This window comes from Triturus cristatus, chromosome 7, assembly GCF_964204655.1.
Source record: "Triturus cristatus chromosome 7, aTriCri1.1, whole genome shotgun sequence".
Taxonomy (NCBI): Eukaryota; Metazoa; Chordata; class Amphibia; order Caudata; family Salamandridae; genus Triturus; species Triturus cristatus.
This window is the reverse complement of record NC_140590.1, coordinates 347,600,476-347,619,731: the sequence shown is the minus strand read 5'-3', so window position 1 is coordinate 347,619,731 and position 19,256 is coordinate 347,600,476. Positions and strand designations below refer to the sequence as shown.

The following is a 19,256-nucleotide window of genomic DNA, read 5'->3' as shown; positions in this document are numbered from 1 at the left end:
TAGTTTTCTGAAGCAAATTGATCTCATATATTGCTTGCTATATATGATACAATCAATGTAGTGAAGGTATACTATGGAAACAGTGACTGTGTACCTTGCACATAATCAATCAATAAATCAGGTGGCTTGTAATGCGTGAATACTCACTCGTAGGGGTCTCAAGGTGCTGATCTCTCAGATCTGTCTCCAGGAACTGGTTCAGTCGAAGAGCCAGGTCTTGAGGTCCTCCCTGAATTGGGGCAGTGACGCTGTTTGACATAGGGGGACAGGCAGGGTGTTCCAGGTCTTTGCTTCGAGGTAGGGGAAGGATCTTCCCCGGGCGTGGTCCAGCAGATACATGGGATGGCGTATAGAAAGGGTATGCTAGAGAAGTGTGGTGTGCTATAGGTTTAGTTCGTTGCCCCAATGGATTTGCATCCGTTATCATAAAACTGTACACAGCTTGAAGAAAAACGTGAACTCAAAATGTCCCCACAACAGGAAAAGCAGGCTTGTTTGAAATAAAGTTTATTGAAGATATTTATTTTGTATTTACATATAGTACAGAGTAAATAAGAGAGTCAATTAAACTAATCCAGAACAAAACAACATTTGCTGGATGTTTTGTCTCTCCATAAGATCATTTTAATGACTAATATAATACAGTATTTTATTCTTTCTTGTCTAAAGTTAAACTAACAGAAAGCCCATATGTATTCAGTAGCATTTCCTACCCACTCCCCGCTCCCCACTACCCTGCGTTCCTGGGCTGAATCAGGACTAGTTCAGTAGGTTTGGGCCACCTGCTGTCTGCGGCCCATCTATATGGCCACTCAGAGATCACTCAAAGCTGCACCTGAGGATGTGTGTAATGTTTGCCCACTTTGTAGTTCAAGTAGAAAGATGGATGCTGTTGACTCAGCTGCCAGCGAAGAGAGCCAAGGCAAAGCACAGTTTGATATCAGGAGAGCGCCCAAAAGATAATTAATTGCTCTTTAGATAGGACCAGGGAAAAAGGAATGAAAAGTGTAGAGATATATCCTGAGGGAGGAGAGTGAAAATAGAAAGATAGGGATTTTTATGGCATTCACAGGAATAAGTCTTTGACTCAGTAGCAAGGGGGTAGGATGATGTACAGAAATGTGGTCTGTGGAGTGATGAGAATGCAATGAAGAGACCAGGGTACATATGATTCTCATCCTAGAGCAACAAAGGACATTCCCATTGATCTTAGTGGTAAATGAACTGCATATATCTTACTAAGTATTCAGGGCGTTTGGGCACTTTTGCTCATGCACCAGTGGTGGTGGTTGGCAATATACAGGGGGCACAGTAAGATTTTAAGCTAGACAAATCAGGACACACTTCTAGACAGAATGATGATTTCATCAGTTGAGCTCCTGTTGTCAGAATTCAGATCAAAGGTCTATCGCTCGTAGTAACTACAATTCACAAAATGCAGTACAAGAAGGTAAAATTACGGGCTGCAAATAAGAGGACCATGGCTATCGCTCGTAAAAATAAAAGAGTCACTTTTCAAATGTAGACAACTAGTAGCCAAAATGAGTTGTAGGAAATCAAAAATTTAGTTTAGAAGCTCCACAGATGTCATCTCGTGTCACAGTCTCTTTAATAAAAGTGTGTGTCAGGACAAACCACCAATGTGATGTCACTGCCCATCACCCCAACAGAGCAGAACCATAACTGTTTCAAAAGACCCTTGAAGATTTTTTTTTTGTAACAAATTGCAAACCTTTACGAAATTTACAAGAGTATATTAAGATGTCACATCATTCTTTTAAAGGTGGGCTGATCTACCTAAACATCATGAGCTCGTCTAACACGTGCATTCCTGTGAAAGGCGTTTAGGACTGTGATTCGTCCTACCATTACTGGCCATTCGTAGCCGCAAGCCCATAAGGAAGTATCTCTGTTGATACGAAGGACCCACTCAGCTTCCCATGAAATGTTTAATTCAAAGTCCAGCTAAGTTCTCATTCAACCATAAAATGACAGCCATAAGGCACTCCAGAACAGTGTATCCCTGAGGATTATTAAATGTCTCAGGTGGTCAAGTAGGCTTGCAATTTAGACTTCCTTTACATTTTTATCTCTAGAGATTTTTTAAATAATTAAATGATTTATAAGGCCAGGTATTTGGCGAGATGTACATGACATAATTCATGTACCTAATTTGGGAAAGGATATCCATCAGAAGACACACTCTCATCTGGAACATGAAATAAGCACTTTGAGAGGATTGCTCTCATAACCTCCAAACATCTTAAGAGATTGGTGATCAAGTTCTGAATTTAATATATAGTACTTAATTGTCAGCCATCGAAAACCAAAATATGATTGATTCGTAGTGGCGTGGTCAAAGATGATACTTTCAGTCATTCTCTCTCGCTATCAATTTTAAATAAATTAATTCTGTGCTAATTATCCATTACTTTGCAGATCAAGTACCTGGCCCTACCAGAATTTCAGCACTTCATGGTCCTATCGTTAATCCTTTTGCATAATGTGCATATTTTTTACTTCCTTGGTCTAAAGTGCACGGATGGAAATCGAACAGTCTCACAACATTAGCTAGGCAATAAATAAAGAATCCAAAAGTAGTTAGCAAGAGGATACACGAGTACATATGTAACCTGTTCTCATAAAAGCATTGAGGATTCGTCCGAAACCTTCTGTTCTGTAGTTTGTTAAGCAAATTTAATTTAAATACAATTTGTTTTAGTGAATGTATGCCCAAAATGTGCGCACCAACAAATCTGTCCATTTTCTGTCTAAACAAAATTCCCAGAGAAAATGTCAGCAATGAATCATAAATGAAAAAAAAAAAAAATTGTCATGTCAGCAATGAATTACAAATGAAAATAAAAAAAAATCAGTTTGCCACAAATAGACACCTTGCCTAGCGAACTGAAAAGAATCATAAGGCTACAAAATAAAATTACGAATGCAAAAATAATCCCCCATCCAAAAATAATTAATTGATTCAAATCATAGCAATTCGCTATACAAAAAATCCTAATCAGGGGCCATATGTATCAAAGGGTTTTACCCATTCTGTGTCTATGGGAAAATGTGTTCATACATATGGCCCCAGGTGAATAAACTTCCCTTCATTTTTCTCTGTGGTAGAGAAAAATTGTAGGAATTTTTAGACGTTTCGCTATTGGCAGGCAGTTAAACAAAGCATTTGCCATAATCATGCCACCAGAATTCTTTGATAGCATCAAAACCTCCAACATAGTTTCTTTTTATGTGTTCTTAATATTAAATATTGCATGCCACTATCTCACTCGTTGGCCTTTAAATAACTCTTTTAAGTGCATTCATCACAGTGAAAATAAGTGCGGTATCTCCCTTGTACTAGACCACAAATTGTGCAAGTTCAGCCAACAGGTATGAGGAGCTCAAAAACCTTTTGACTGTGGCATTGTTTTACCTCTGGAGTGCTGGCACAAGTGCTTTGCTTTCACCGGCGAAGCAACAGGGCTTAAAACCACCTGAATAAGAGGACACCCATGTACCTCTTTTCAGGCCTTTGATTTATATGTCTATTGCTGAATATGTCAAATTAAAGTAGTAAAGCCTGCTCAGACTTTGCATATTGTATATTTTGTCTTGTCAGTCTTCAGTTGGTGGAGCAGTAACAATCATATGCAGCATATGTGTGCACTGCATCAGGCACATTTAAAAATACCACTGCAGTTCTCTCTAAGATATAAAAATCTTTATTCATGATGAGGGGCTGAACAAAACAAATGTCCTTTTATGGACTATATGGAAAGGAACAACACCTTCTTGACGTTAGACGTAACTGAAAATGATCCAAGCTGTAAGAGGCAGGACACGCCACTGTACCTCAAATCTCAAAGCATAAGATGACTTGTCGTGCACTATCTGCATAGATTCTGGTCAGCGCCCATTCATGAGCGGCTTTATAGCCAAAGTGAGGTGTCCTTTTAAGTCTGTGTTTTATCTGTTCAATCAGAGGAGTAAACTAGTCTATGAAAAAAAATTATGTTTTCCCACCAGGTAGGTATCTCTGAAAGGCCAGTAGGCCTTGGAGGAGCAAGACCCTTAACTTTACCCTAGTCTTGTGGGACGTTACCCTAGTCTTATGAGCTTCTACTAATTTGGAACACTGAGAGGGAGGATGTATCTGAAAACCTGGTATAAAGGAATCTATACCACAACATTTGCCAGACGTTGTGCAAACTTACAAAGGGTTGGGAGAAAATGATTTAGGACAATTCCCACCATTGCAAGGAACTATTTCCATTCTTTCTGATACAGTGCAAACATTGAAAATTCAGAGAAAGAAACAACACATTTCTTCCTATGTTGATATGATAGCAGGAAGTACCATTGATTTGCTGGAGTTGGGCATTAACACTAGACCATTCAATTCCAGGTTCACATCCTTATGCCAATTTGCTTTAGATCAGATTGCAACAGGTGGCAGGATTGCCACTGATGCTTTCATTCAAAAGACTATGACATGTTAATTGAGTGAACCCTATGAGGATAACTTTCTGATTAGCAAAATGGATCACTGCATTAACCGGTCAATTCATTCACAGAAACATTAAGATGGAAATAGGCCACCAGTTAGAGAGTGAGAGATTTTCTGACAATTATGGATAGAGTTAGGTACTAGGTAGTTTAGAAAAGGTTTTTTATGGATTTGCCTGGCCCTCTTCTCCTTTCCCTATTTTCAAGGATCATCTTCAGCTACCAGCACTCCTCACTGTTGCACCATTCTGAAATGATCAGAAATACCTTAGTATAATATGATTCTTTGTGTGTTCTTTAATTTTGCTTCTAAGTTGATTCCAGTGAACCTCAAGCAGGCTTCCCAATTGATCTTAAAGGATTAGATTTCAGAATAATTGATAATGTTCTATGCCACATCTATACTTACTGTAAAAACTGGGACAGGCCAATTGCTGGCTTAATATTGCTAATATTTTACAGTTCTGTATATTTGAGGCAAGCATAACCCCACCCCACTCTCACAATCTGTACGCTTCTTTACTGAACTCAACAACATTCTCATGTACCCAGATGACACCAGCCAACTCAAGTAATCCCCTATCTCAAACTATCTATCCCAGTCCTGTATACATACCCCATCTGGACTCAGTCCAGTGTGCGCCTACAAACATTCTTGCATCATTAGTATCTTTAATATTATTACTATATAAATAAAATAATTGTCTTCTTGGGCGATTAAATTCAGGTCTGTTAGCAGTTCCTATCATGTATGCAGCATGGCAATCCACTTAAGGTGCTACAGGTCTCTATGACCTTATACTATAGGTTCTAAGACTCGATTCTACCTCTTCTTCTAGAGAAAAGGGTGTTAGTTGTGCTTATTTGATCAGTCATAATGTATTGGACATTTTCCATCTATGAAGGGAGGTGTTTGCTTCTCTGAGGTCCCTTCTTGTTCCTCTAGATATTTTTGGCTGTCAGACCCGTGAAATTAAGAATAGGAGCCCAGTCCAACAGTTGACATTCATCAATGTTCCTTCATCGGGTACGTACGAAGACGTTTTGCAGCATACAGCGGTTGCCCAGACAAACAGTGGTCTGATCAGGGTCTGGAAACCACACCTGAAGGAGGTGTAGAGGAACTTAGAGGATGAGGAATTTGGGTGGTTGATCAAACTACGGTGCTGTCAATGGCACCTTTGAGAAGAACATGGATGTTGTCTGCTTCTTGATGCTTTGACTTCACCCTGCCTCATATGATGACAACATGTATTGGGTTTCCGTACTGTTAATACTGAGCATCCCAGAACTTTGGAATCCCCAGCAATTGCTGAGCACCAGAGAGAAGACATGAAAGAGTTCAACTGTCTGTGGAGTGGCTCCGTGATTAGCTTCGGGTCACTCGTCCTGAAGGCTCAGCCTGCTGTTCATGAGGTGTGATAACATCATGATGGGTTCACAATTATGGATTTCGGTGCAAAAGGCATTCAAAAATATGGAGCTGGTTCAAGACATGCTGCGTGGTTGAGTAAATGTTTGTGTGTATGTTTAACATGCTTAAAGTGTAATGGTTTGGCAGTTCTTGAGCCTTCAACTTCTTATTGACATGCCATTTCTAAAGTAAACAACTTCTCCACTCTTATTGGTTGTTCCAAGGCATTTATGTTGTTTGTTCCCTTTTGGAGCTATGCATTTGTTGTGTCATCATGTTGGAGACTATAAGTATTCATACCAGACAAATTTTTCTTTGGACTTTGGTCTTCCTTTCTGCACTCTGTACTGTGTTTGCGGTACTTGCAATCTGAATGTAGTCCACCAAAATTACTATGGTTGATGATGCTGTTTGAGGTAGAAAGCCCTGCCTGGTACAGCTCTGACTTGAGATATCTAATTTCACTGTACAGTGATTCTTCATAAAGAGTCTTGTGTGGTTCAAGGTTTCTCCAGTTGCCGGCACTATAGCATGCCACAAAAATAAGTGTAGTCTTTCTTCACTTGGTCATGCACCTTCATGATTCTTGGGCGATCAATTTGTTGGCAGCAATTCTCATGCCCTTTCAGAAAAGCACCAGCATGGACCCAGATTTTACTTGTCACTATTCAAGGTAGCAGGAGTATTGTAGGTGTTGAAAAGTAGCCTTGAAATATTAAGATTACAGCTTCTTATCCAAAAGACAATACGACTTCCTCTAGTGTGAATCAGCAGAGTCTCTTTTCGGTGGTCACGCTGGGATGCAATGAGAAAGTAGGGTGACACTGTCTTTTTCTTGGTCTGCATGGCAACTTTAGAAAGTCACTTTAGGCCTTTTGGAGGAGAAAGCTTTGCTTATTTTGATGATGCCATGGCCAAAAGGGTATCCTCTGTACCTCACCTTTTCTGCTTTAATGGAAGCAACTCAATATACCTTATCTTGTTAGAAAGGCTGACATGTGCTGTGAGCACCAACAGAAATGTTGTGAAAATTGGTACAAACAAAAGGCAATCACCCTACCGTAGAAACACATCCAGAGCTGGTTTGATATTTCTATGAAAACACACCTGTTCTTGATAAATTTGACATGAGCTAGGAATATATTTTTGGAAGGTCAGATGTCTGAAATTAAATATGAGTGTGCATGCCACTTCTTCATGGAAATTAAAGATCATATCTCATTTATCTGCTTGCCCAAGAAATAAGGCTGAATATAATTATTCTTACTTTATTATCAGTTATGGGGACTGTTAGAGATTCAGCATGGAGGGAGGTGAATTGGAAATGTGCCTATGTGTGGGGGACGAAGAAGACTTTAATGAAATGCAGAGATTTTGCAGGTCTGACCATCAAGGTCGCAACACTTATTCCATACTGGAGAAATCAGAGTTAAGAGTGTGGCTTGACATGAGCAGTTAACTAAGGCATTGTGTTCATAAAAGAATGTAGGTGTTACAAATCCAATCGGATCTAATGTTCCCAGCTGCCCAGAATTGACACTGGAAAGTTCCTCACGGCAACAACCATTCCACAGCTTTTAACCTCAGGAATACACCCTTCAAACATAATTGTGAGTGATGGATTTGTGCCCAAATTTCTTTGCCTCATCAGCACAAGAGCCAAACGGTTGATGGGATCATCATATGGAAACCACCACACTGCTTTTTCCGACATAATTGTATGGTGGGTCTTTTTTAGAATTGTGGTCAAGTCATTTGTTGTGCCTTTTGTGCCCTCATTATTAAAGGTTTACAAGAGTTCCTGATACCTTGTCTTAAAGGGTCTGGTCAATCATGCAGTGATTGGATAGGATGCTGAACATGCAAACAGTGACAAGAAACACCATTAGAAGGTGACTGGAGAGACGGTGCCCTGTCACTAGTTGTGTGTCACAGTATCAAGTAACAAAATGTCAATCTGCAACAGTATGGAGTACATAATGTAGACCACTACTATATTGTTAAGGTATATTTAGGGGTAGGTAAACAATTCCTAACTTTGCCTCTGTATATCTAGAAGATATATTCATAACTCCACACGTACATAGATTGAAGACATATATATGTTCAAGATATGTAAATGTGGATTTATGAATATTAAAACTATGTTTGCCTAGATATACGCACCTTGACTATATAGTGGTAATTTATATTCTGTGATTGATAATATTGCAGGTTGATATTCTACACTCTGTATTGTGGTAGAACATCATGACACCATAATCAATTTCTGTTGCCCCAGTAGAACAGTTCAAAATACAAATGGGCTACTTAGCTGTGCTTTGTGAGGTACAAGTTATTCATCAGAACTTCACCCCTCTAAGTGAGCTTAGGTTGTAAAGTTCTACTGGAGACAAGGTAGCCTATTAGATGATAGATGGGTTATCCTATGGCAAAATCATAGGGACAATGCACTTTATAGTATTGTCTTCTCTGTCTTTAGGCAGCCCCCAATATCAACAGAGCAAACAATCCTTATCAACCACTTGTAAACACCACAATTTTCAGGAAAAAAGGCGACCAATGGGTGTCAAGTAAGAGCATGTATTGGGATGCGATGGTTTCTGTGCTTGGGTCTGAGTGACAAATTAACCACTTTCAATTAGCAAAATTAGGAAGCAATGGCAGCAATTAGGATTCATGTTTTTTATGGAGAAATAGAAATGTGCTAGTTTAAATCTTTGATTTGTAACTTGAAGCTGTGTTAGTCATCTTAGCTTGAATGTTCTTCTGGGTTCTAATTTATGAAGAATTTATTCAATGATTATTCAGAAAAATAATCATTGAGGAACTATCCTCCAATTGCCTTTAGTGTTTCATATCTCAAAACATCTACAGACTAGCCCCTAGCACTGATTACATGAGCATAGGCTCAGACACGTCAGGCTAAATGCTAGAGAGCCCAGTGTAACAATAAACCCAGATGTTTGCCATCACACGACAAAGCGCAACAGGGATTCTAGCCAGTCAGGTTGCAGGATTAGGGAACTGCCTTCCATAAACCTTCAAGTGCCTCACTTGATTATTATTTACTTAGAAGGCTGCAATGTTAGAGAGCTACTATAAGTGGGGAGTCTGCTCTTCTTGACCTAGAAACTCTTGGCTGCTCATTTCAATGGAGTTCTATCATGAGTTAAGAAGAATGATAAGAGAGAATATGCATTTTCCTTCAATGATTAGTATTTGAGCTGTCGGATTCATGACCAGTACCGCAATGGTGAACCCACAGTAGCATATCTACACTCATCTAGGTGTTCACAACATGGCCTTTCATGTTCGCTCTTATTCTCTTTGTGTCTGGGCAGTTCCTAGGATTGTCTGATTAGTTTGAATAATATTGGAACCTAATTGATATGCAGGCTGGATTTGTTTTGAAATCTGGAGTTTCCTCAATAACGTTGAAAGACCAGCAGGGCTGAGGCATAGTCAGCTTTATGCAAAGCGTTGCTTCATCTGTAGTTCACATTCTTAAGGGCAACTCATCTTTCTGAAACCCTGGTCTGTCGGGAAGTACCCAGTGACTTTTTAGGCCAACTCATTTCCAGTGTAGAAAGGAAGTATTGGTGAAGCAACGAAGGATATTGTTTTTGTTCAAAATGCATGATTTCCTAGCTTGATCTTCTGAGAAGCTCTCCAGCATCAGCATGTTGGCGATTGACTTTTCTGTTGAAGATGGCATTCTAGCTTTCAAATCAAGCCTGGGTGATGTGTTTTGGATCCATTTTCTTTCTTAATCAAAAGAAGCAAAAATTCTGTGGGTGAAAAAAATTCTCTGCACTTTGAAGCAAAATCTCTATCCACAGGCAAGAAAAAGATGAAAAAGCAGTGTGTGCTCAACACTGGAGGGGGCACTTTTCCACACTCACTTAGAGATCAGGCGTCTGGCATGAGATTTTACTCCTCGGTTTTTAAAAGCAGCTGCAGTAAACAGCACAAGAGCATATGATCCAGAAAATGCAGAGAGAAGAAAGACAGTAAGAGATGTGACAGTGTGGACAATAAGAGAGTAAACACTAGAGAGAATGAATTAGAGAGCAATGAGGCATGGCAGGGTCCGGTGAGGGCAGGGAGAGAGCAGGAGGACAAAGAAGACACAAACAGAGCAGAGCCAAAACCAGGATAGTGAGCTCAAAATCAGAACAAGAGTTTAGGAAGGCAAAAGAGGTACCAGGAGGGTTTCGGAGAATCCAGGATGAAAGTGGAAAAATAAGATGACAATGAAGATGCCAACAGGCCAGTTGATCAGCCAGGAGATCAGGAGTGCATCCAACACAGTAGACATTAACAACCTGTGTACAGAAGATCACAGGAAGCAGTGAAGACAATATAAGCGTAGAGTAGACATCAGTAACCTTCAGAGACACAATCAACAGAAAACAAACGAAAGAGTGAGTGTGGCAGAGGAAAAACAGCACAAAAGAATGAGACAGGCAGAGGATCATAAAAATGATGAAGTTGGAGTCTGAGAATCAGAAGAGTGCTGAAGCATTCCAAATGTTGTGGTGTGAGTTCTTTGTGCATTAGCTCCAGGAACCTGCCTAGGTGGTTCTAAACCTTCAAGGGAACAGTCATTAGCGCAGTTGTCTAGCCTTGGTTTTCAATTCTCCAGTTTGCTGTCTGGTTAGCGTGCTCTTAGCAGGGAGAAGTGGACATGTGTATGTGATCTGGATACTTGATAGCTGGTGGATAGTTCTGGGTCATCTGGATGGACACATCACTGGAGATATCTGAAGGGCTGCGACCACGGTGCCAGACCTCTGGGTGGAGGAACTGACCAGAGTAGTCGGAGCAGTCACTTAGCCGTGGCCGGTAGAATGCCGGATGCGGACGATACATCTCCTCCTCAGCATAGCGCTTAGTAAAGAGGTACACTGACATCACTCCAGCGCCCTGCATGGATGGATGGACGAGAAAAGAAAAAAAGAAAGGTTGTTTTACCAGAAAATGACTCGGCTTACATTTTTTAAAGAAGTATGTCTCACATAAGGGAATAGATCACTAAACGTAAATCATAATGATTTTGATTATTAGATGGTATGGAGCCACCACATCAAATTTCAGGTGACATGGTGATTTTAATCTCAAACTAAAGATTTAGAGGTGCAAATAACTTTGCTTCAATTTCACCACTTAATCTCAGTTTCAACACTTCACTAGTTCTTTTCACTCTAGTGCATGAACAATAAATGTAATTTGTAATTGTAGTTTTTTTTAAAACAGGGGATAAAGTTATGTGACTGCACATGAACAGCACATACATACTAGCAATCAGAATAAAACCGGTTCAAAGGCTCATTTTTACTTTGACTGCATTTTGCATGCCCACCAAGCCAGACTCTGAGCCTCAAAATTGAGGCAAGCTCTGTGGGGGAGAGGGGCGTGGTAAGAGTCACTCTGAGCTTCAAGGGTAAAACTGAGCATGAGTCTCAGGTCAGAGGTACTGCATTTTGGAGGTAAACTCTAAGGGGCTGATTTACGTTTCCTGGCGCATCCCTGCAATTCAGCAGGGATGCGCCAGGAAAGATCCGTGACACAAGTTTACCCTTGCGCCACCACAGATGTGCCGCATTTACAATGCGCCGCATCATGGCGCAAGGATAAACAGATGCGTGTCGCATCTGCTGGCGTAAGGTTGGCGCAGTGCTGGAGTCGTGTCGCAGGCGCGACGCAACTCCAGCACTGTTCCAACCCTGCCTATGTCCAACATGGTGCGTCACGCCTTCCGCCTGCTTTAAGCAGACGCAAGGTTTTGACGCAGTAGGGTCGGAAAAGTGACTGAGTGAAATCTTGTAGATTTCACTCAGGCACTTTTGTGAGGCGTTCTTGTGCCGGAACGCCCCCCCTGCACCGGAACGCCCACATGAAACCTGGCGCAGATTTCATGTGGCGCATGGCTTTACAACGTGACGCATCTCCCTAGATGCGTCACGCTGTAAATACCCTGCAGCATGGCGCTGGCTTTACGCCGCCGTTGCGTCACAGAAGTGATGCAACGGTGGCACAAAAGTGGCGTACGGGGCTTGTAAATCTGCCCCTTGATCTAGTGGCGGAGGTAGAGTCTTTGTTACACCTGCATTTAGCTGCAGCTCCACCAAATTCCACCAGCTCGATCTGCCCATCGCTCTACCACACGGACAACACAACAGAGAGCTCAGCTTAAAATGGCCATCTTTAGAGAGGCTCGCGACAAATAGAAGTCACTCTAGTGGGCCCAGGATCCTCCACATTTGCTAATGTGTCAGAAACAGCTTTCTAATACTATTATAATAATAACAATCATAATAGCAATTCCTTGGGGCATATGTATCAAGCGAATTTTTAGTCGCAAACGCTGCGATTCGCAAAATACAGCGTTTGCGATTAAAAATTCGCAAAACGGGATGTATAAGGCAAATTCCCAACGCAAATTTAAGGAATCGCTAATTTAGCGATTTCTTAAGTTTGCGTAAGCATTTAAGAAATCGCAAATTGCGATTTCTTAAATAAAATGTAACACTCACCAAAGGATTGCGATTAATCCTTAAGAAATCGCAAATTACCACCAACTACTAGTTGGTGTTAATTTGCGATTTCTTTTAAAAATGCACGTTTTGTAATTTTACAAAGTGCCACGTGACGCACATACATGCCCTTAGGGCATGTATGTGCGCCATATGACCACACATGCTAATTTCAGGGGTGTATCAGGGTGTCATCTTGACACCCTTGCACCTTTGAAATTATTCTCAAATTGCGATTAGCAAATTGCGATTCGCAATTTGAGAATTACTTCCCATACATTCCTATGGGTCTCCTGGCCCATAGGAATGAATGGGCAGGTATTCCTTAATTGCGATTTCGCAATTTGCTAATCGCAATTAAGGAATTTTAAGAAATCGCAAAAAGTTTGCAATTTTTTAAATACATCCCGTTTTGCAATTCTCAAATAGCGATTCCTTAAAAATCGCTATTTGAGAATCGCAAATGGTGATGTTGATACATATGCCCCCTGCCATCCTCATTGTCACATCACACATACAGCAGTTTCAAAAACAATAAAAGTTAAATAATCACAAATAAATAAAATGATACAACCCCAAAAAGATGAAAGCACATTTGGAATAATAATAATAATAACAACAATAATAATGACAACAACAATCATAAGAATAATAATAATAACCACAACGGAATACAACACATATGTTTGTTGAATAATAATAGTAATATTAATCATAATAATGATAATAATAATGATAATAATTAATTTACAAATATAAAATACAACAATAGAACCATACTGTGGTTTAACCCCTTCAGTGCCCGCCCCTTTCCCCTTCAGTGCTGGCCGTTGCATTAGCGGGCGGGGTCTATGACGAGCTGGACTCGTCATGGGCACAGCGCCACCGCGGCCCATGACGAGTCCAGCTCGTCATGGGCACTCAAGGGGTTAACAGTTATGCATAATAACAAAAATAAAATGCAAATATTTTTGGGATGACCGCTACAATGATAACTAAATAATTACTGATAGCAAGAGTAATTGCTATGGTATGTGTCTTCAGCAAACTTCAGGAAATACAAGAATTTAGTGGAAAAATCTGTTTTAGACAAAAATATAAAGAAGGAAATTAGAATGTTAACGTGTACGCTGAATCTTAACTCGACTCCAATGCACTACTTGTGATCCCGCCTACACCATGATGTTTTACAACTAGAATTTGTCTAGCGTACTGCTGCCCCTGCGGGAGAGGGGGAGGGGCCTGCCCTAGGAGCACGCATTTAGTATAACGCCGGTGGATATCAGAGAGATGTCGGAGTCTCGGGGGCCCCACCACAGTCTGCAGGGAGGGGGGTCATTTTGTGTTAGGTCAGTGTCTGCATTGCCACATGTATCTAGGCTGCCTGTGTCTGTGCAGCAGCACAGCCCGGGGTGGCTTGAGATCGCATCATAAGTAGTGTTGCAGCGGGGTGGGACTTGCATCGTGCAGATAGATCGTTAGTGCAAACTCAAGTACAAGATGCACTCGCGCAGGTGCGTCTTTAGTCACAGACTGAAGCTTAACGTTAAATTTACAAACCGTGAAGGTTTTCTTTGTAGATTATCAAAGCATTAGAGGTTAAATGGTAAGCAGATAAATGTCTCCATTATATAATTCAAACAAATTCAAGATGTAACAAATACAAAACAAGACATTAAGGGGCATATCAGCAACAACCGGCGATAATTATCGCTAAGCGCACTTAGCGCTAGGATAATTATCGCCGGCTAACGTGGATTTTTATCGCTGAGATAGCGTGATATTAGCAACGCTTATCTCAAAAGCGATAAAAATTCTAGCGCTAACTGCCTAACGTGAGATTATCGCTGGAAACCCAGCGATAATCTCACGAAATGTGGCGTTAGCTTGCTGATAGGGCCCCACAAACTTTGCCATGATATCCACCTTCCATAGGATATCATGGCTAAGTCAGTCCTGAAGCAGGCGTAAGGAAAGTAGCGATTACAGGGGTTATCGCTACTTTTCTTGCCGCTATGCTTCATAGCGTGGGGCTTGATGATAGGAGAAATGTCGCTTAGCGACATTTCTCCTGTCATGTTAGGTCAGGAACGCCCACTTTGCATCTCCTTAGAGATGCAAAGCTGGGTGTTAAGATTTCCTGTGCTAAAGCAAAGTTTCTCGCGTTAGCGTGACCTTGCTAATTAGGCGATAAAATTATCGCCTCTTTTCGGCCGAAAACGGCCGCAAAAGCGACGATAATTTTCTATCGCTGGCTTGTAGATATGCCCCTAAGAATCTTCATAAAGCAAAATTAAACCACATTCCGTTTCCCTTAAAGGGAAGATTCCCTCCTATGCTAAGGTAAAACAAATCAGGACACTCCATTAGAAAAGTCAAGCAGGAGGAGCCAGCAAGTATAGCCTCTAAAATGCAGAATCAAATAAAGATTCAGGCAGATAAGTGAGAATGGATTTTCTCAGGAGTCTAAGTGGTTGAGCAGGAGAGGAGAGGACTCTAGAGAGTGAAAAGGGGCATCTGAATCTAACCAGCTCAGCAATGCACAATTAAATCATAGGGAGTTGTGAAGAACGACTCCCTAGGGTTCGCATGAAGAGAACCAATCAGAATCGATAAGACACTTTCAGCAGCGGCGGTCCGTGCAGGTTAGAGAAGTGGGCAGAGTGGGGGCGGGGCGGTAGGAGGGTAAGTTATCTAACAATGGAATAGGGAAAATCAAATAAATAAATCCTATTCCGTCGTCTGTTGACATCCTACCCCCACCACGCCCTGCCCTACCGCGCTTACCTGTACAGACCGCCGCTGATTTGCAGTCTTATTGCCAGACCCCACACAAATAACGTTTTCTGCTGCCTAGCCTTTAAAAAAGATCTAGTAGCAGAATGATGCATCGCGGTCGGCCTGTCTTCAGCGCAGGCGCAGCGATTCATCATTTACCTCTCCATGAAATGGATACAGATAAACAATTGTCATAGAAACAAAAACATTTGTAACATTCTAATTAACGTGAACTACTGCAGCTTGGCTCCTGAAAAAAGTAAAAGAGAAAAATGCATAGCAGCAAAAACAGTTCATGTTAGTGTATATTATTGAAATTGAGGCTTACATTAACTATGGTCAGCTTTAACATGAAAATCACATTACATAATAAATGCAAGTGCTGTGCAGATTAATGTAAGTTATACAAAGCATAAAATAGTGACAGAGCATAACTAGTAGGATTGTTGGTGCATGCTTGTGTGAGGGTGTAGGACTTGCGGTAAATGTTGTTACCCATGTTTTTGTGTATATCATGTGAGACATGTTTTTTAGTAGCAGGAAACACATCTAGGATGTTGAGGTGATTAGATCTAATGTTGACAGAGCAGCCTTGCACGGTGTCTGCCTTTAGGAGTCGTAGGGTTTGTGTTCAGGAGGGTTTGTTGAGGTGGGTTTTGGACAGGTCATAGGCCATGTAAGTTTGCTGGCAGGGGCTTTGGATGGCATATGTGCCTTGGTGAGAATGAGATGTTGACAACGGTGTGAACCTTGGTGCGGACTGCGGTACTGGATGCAAAGAAAACAAGGTGACATGATGGAGAGGTTGGATGAGGCCTTTTAATAGATAGACAGCCTACATGTTTGTAGCAGATTATGTACCTGTACGTGAATGGGCTCCTCTACACCAGAGACAAGTACTCTGTTAGGGGGACACGGTGCCATCTAGATGCCCCATGGCTCTGTGCCTTCCGCTTGCATAAGAGAGAGGTGATGATTTGTCTGCTGGGCCCTGCTGTAAAATGATGATGTGCCCCTTTCGCATCTTAGGGAGTGGGCAAAGACATGTAACGTGCAATGTTGCTTAGATTTATGTCTTTTGTTAAATGCAATTGTAAGTGCAAAGCTCACAAAGTTTAAAAAAGGCAAGCTCCAGTAGCCCTTTGTGGCTGGGGCAAACCGTGCCCACTGCTCCAGGAGGCTGCCAGGGGGAGCGGGTGGACTGTTGCTTCTCAGGAGCTATTCCTTAAGCCCACTCTCCCAGCATGCCCTTTGAAGAGACCTGGACCCTGCTCTTACCCATCTCCTATGCACTGTGAGAACCCTTTTGATCCCCTCAGTAAAGTCCCTTTCTTATGGTCTCTACCCGCACCACCACCAGGTAAAATGTCTCCTGCTTGAAGTTGAACAAAGTTAATACATTTTTTCTGATATTACTAAGGTGAAGTTTTGAGAAATCATCAAATCGCGTGCCCAGAGGGCTAACCTCTGACTGCCCCCTAACCTTCAGGTCAAGACACCAATGCCTCGTCAAGAACATTCCATTGCTTGTAGGCCAATGTAGCACTAACTGAGGGGGCGAATCTTGCCTTTCTTCAGCTCAGGCCCTGAGAGTGTCTAACAATACACTCAAGAAGCCTGAAGGCTGGAAAGTTATGATTTATTTTAGCCCAAAATAGCTTCGTTTTATATTTATCCACCACAAAACTTCTTCCACCTCCAAGAAAGTTAACAAGCATTGGCATAGCCAATAGGGCTCGCTTTTGGGACCTTATAAGTATTTAGTTATGCAGCACAATATCCTTGGTGCAACAACATCAACTTTTGCTTGGCTAAACACTTATAAGGTCCCAAAGGCGAGACCTATTGGCTATGCCAATGCTTGTTGATAATCTGGGTTGGGTAGTTCCGTTTTTCAAGCTCCGATGATAATTCTGTTTCCTGAATCTTGTAGTCTGCCAGATTGGTGCCATTTTGCCTTAGGCATAAAAACTGAATGTAAGGTAGGCTTCCCTTCAAAGACCGTGGAAGGAAACTATTAAAAAGTAATAAACTGTTCTTGTCTGTGGGGTTTTGAAAAGTTTTAGGGGCAGATTTATGTTCCCTGGCGCATCCCTGCAAATCAGCATGGATGCGCCAGGGAAGATGCGTCACGATAGGTTGCCCTTGCGCCACCGCAGATGCGCCGCATTTGCAATGCGGTGCATTGTGGCGCAAGGACAAGCAGATACGTGATGCATCTGCCGGCGTAAGGTTGGCGCAGTGCTGAAGTTGTGTCGCAAGCGCGACGCAACTCCAGCACTGTTCCAACCTACCCTATCCCTAACATGGTGCGTCAAGCCTTACGCCTGCTTCAAGCAGGCGCAGGGTTTTGACGCATCAGCGTTGGGAAAGTGACTCAGTGAAATCTTATAGATTTCACTGAGTCACTTTTCAGGGGCGTTCCTGCGACGGAACACCCCCCTGTGTCGAAACACCCACGTGAAACCTGACGCATGTTTCACGTGGCGCAGGGCTTTACACCGTGACGCATCTCCATAGATGCGTCACGATGTAAATGGGGCGCAACGTGGCGCAGGGTTTACGCCGCCGCTGCATCACAAAAGTGACGCAACGGCGGCGTAAAAGGGGCGCAAGTCCCTCATAAATCTGCCCCTTAGTTTCCAACTTCATATTCTTACTTGAGATTACAACGTCAAGAAATGCGAGTGATGTTTTACTGATTGTACTTGAAAATTTCAGAAACTCATCTTGTATGTTCAGCCAATTAAAGAATTCTACTATCATTTGTTCACCTCCTTCCCAAATAATGAAAACGGCATCAATACAATACTTCCAGAAACTGATCCTTTGTTGGATAGGACAGAATGGTTGCTGTCAGTGCTGACACGTCCTCCCTGGAGGGCTGCTCTGTGAATGAGCTGAAAACTCAAAGGACTCCACATATGAAGCTAGTTGCAGATCACACTGCTCGCTACATTCCACTAGCTTCCTTACTGCATATAGTTAGGGACCCACGGGGGCCCTAGAAGGGTAGAGAGGTCTTCAAAAAAGAGGTAGGTAGGGACACATCCTCTCTATAAAATATATTCAAAACATAATGGGTGTCCCTTCAGAAGAACGCAAAGCGTTTCTTTGGCAAAGGGGAAAAAGGTTTAACCCCTTCGCTGCGGGGGTAATTCCCCCACGGCACAGGGGGAGGGGGAGCCGCCACGCTGCGGTGCTCATGACGAGCCCAGCTCGGCATGAGCACAGCTCCACTGTGACTCATGACGAGCTAGGCTCATCATGAGCATGGATGAGGTTAAAGAAAGCTGCAACATAGGAAGGAGCAGGGGAAAGAAGGTTTAAAGAGAGAACAACGGGAATTTGCAAGGTAGACCAAGGTGTCAGTTAACGTTGAAACTTTGACTCCCACCCTCTTAATTTATGCTAACATAAATTGTAAGCATTGTCCAGACCACTGTGTGGCCATTTTTAAAGATATGAATATCATTAGAAATGCACTGATGGATTTCGGCAGGTTAGCCTGACTATGCTATAGTGAGTAGTTTAGGGTAAATGAGGCCTGTAATCCAGAAAAGTTATGGGGGAGGTAGATAGTTCATTTTGGGTACAGTGAATGTTGCCAACAAGACCTGCTCCCACTATACCTGTGACCAGTGGGCTACTGATAAAATATTGGGTCTTTCAGGGCATCCCACCCAATTTGAGGTTGAGGGAACTGGAAAGAGTTTTTGGGAGGAGCTTGTTGAGGATTCACAAAGGAATTCTGTTCCAGAGAATTATATAAGATCAAACATGAACATTTGTTCAATATCTGAAGAGAAATGTGAAGGGTAAAATGCATGCTAACCTAGTACTTTGGACAAGTGGCAGCAGTGGGGCAAAGGCAGCACAGGAGAGAAAGTGGTCAGCAGCTGTAAGGGCACATGTAGCAGTTAAAATAGATGTGTTGTCATAACTGATTGCCTTTTATTTTTATAGCAAAGGAGGAATATTTTGGAGCTGGAATTCAGGGGAATTTTTGTTGGGAC

The 19,256-nt window shown here is 41.9% G+C and overlaps 1 protein-coding gene across 1 annotated transcript in view; it reads right to left on the bottom strand.

Moving 5' to 3' along the window:
- Positions 1 to 506: 506 nt before the first annotated feature.
- The window catches only part of CACNG7 (calcium voltage-gated channel auxiliary subunit gamma 7), a 185,734-nt gene continuing 166,984 nt past the window's right edge, over positions 507 to 19,256 (bottom strand). The window contains exon 6 of the mRNA XM_085616483.1: positions 507 to 10,852. Coding sequence (XP_085472609.1) covers positions 10,595 to 10,852 — 258 coding nt within the window. The 3' untranslated portion in view covers positions 507 to 10,594. The remainder of the gene's footprint in view (positions 10,853 to 19,256) is intronic.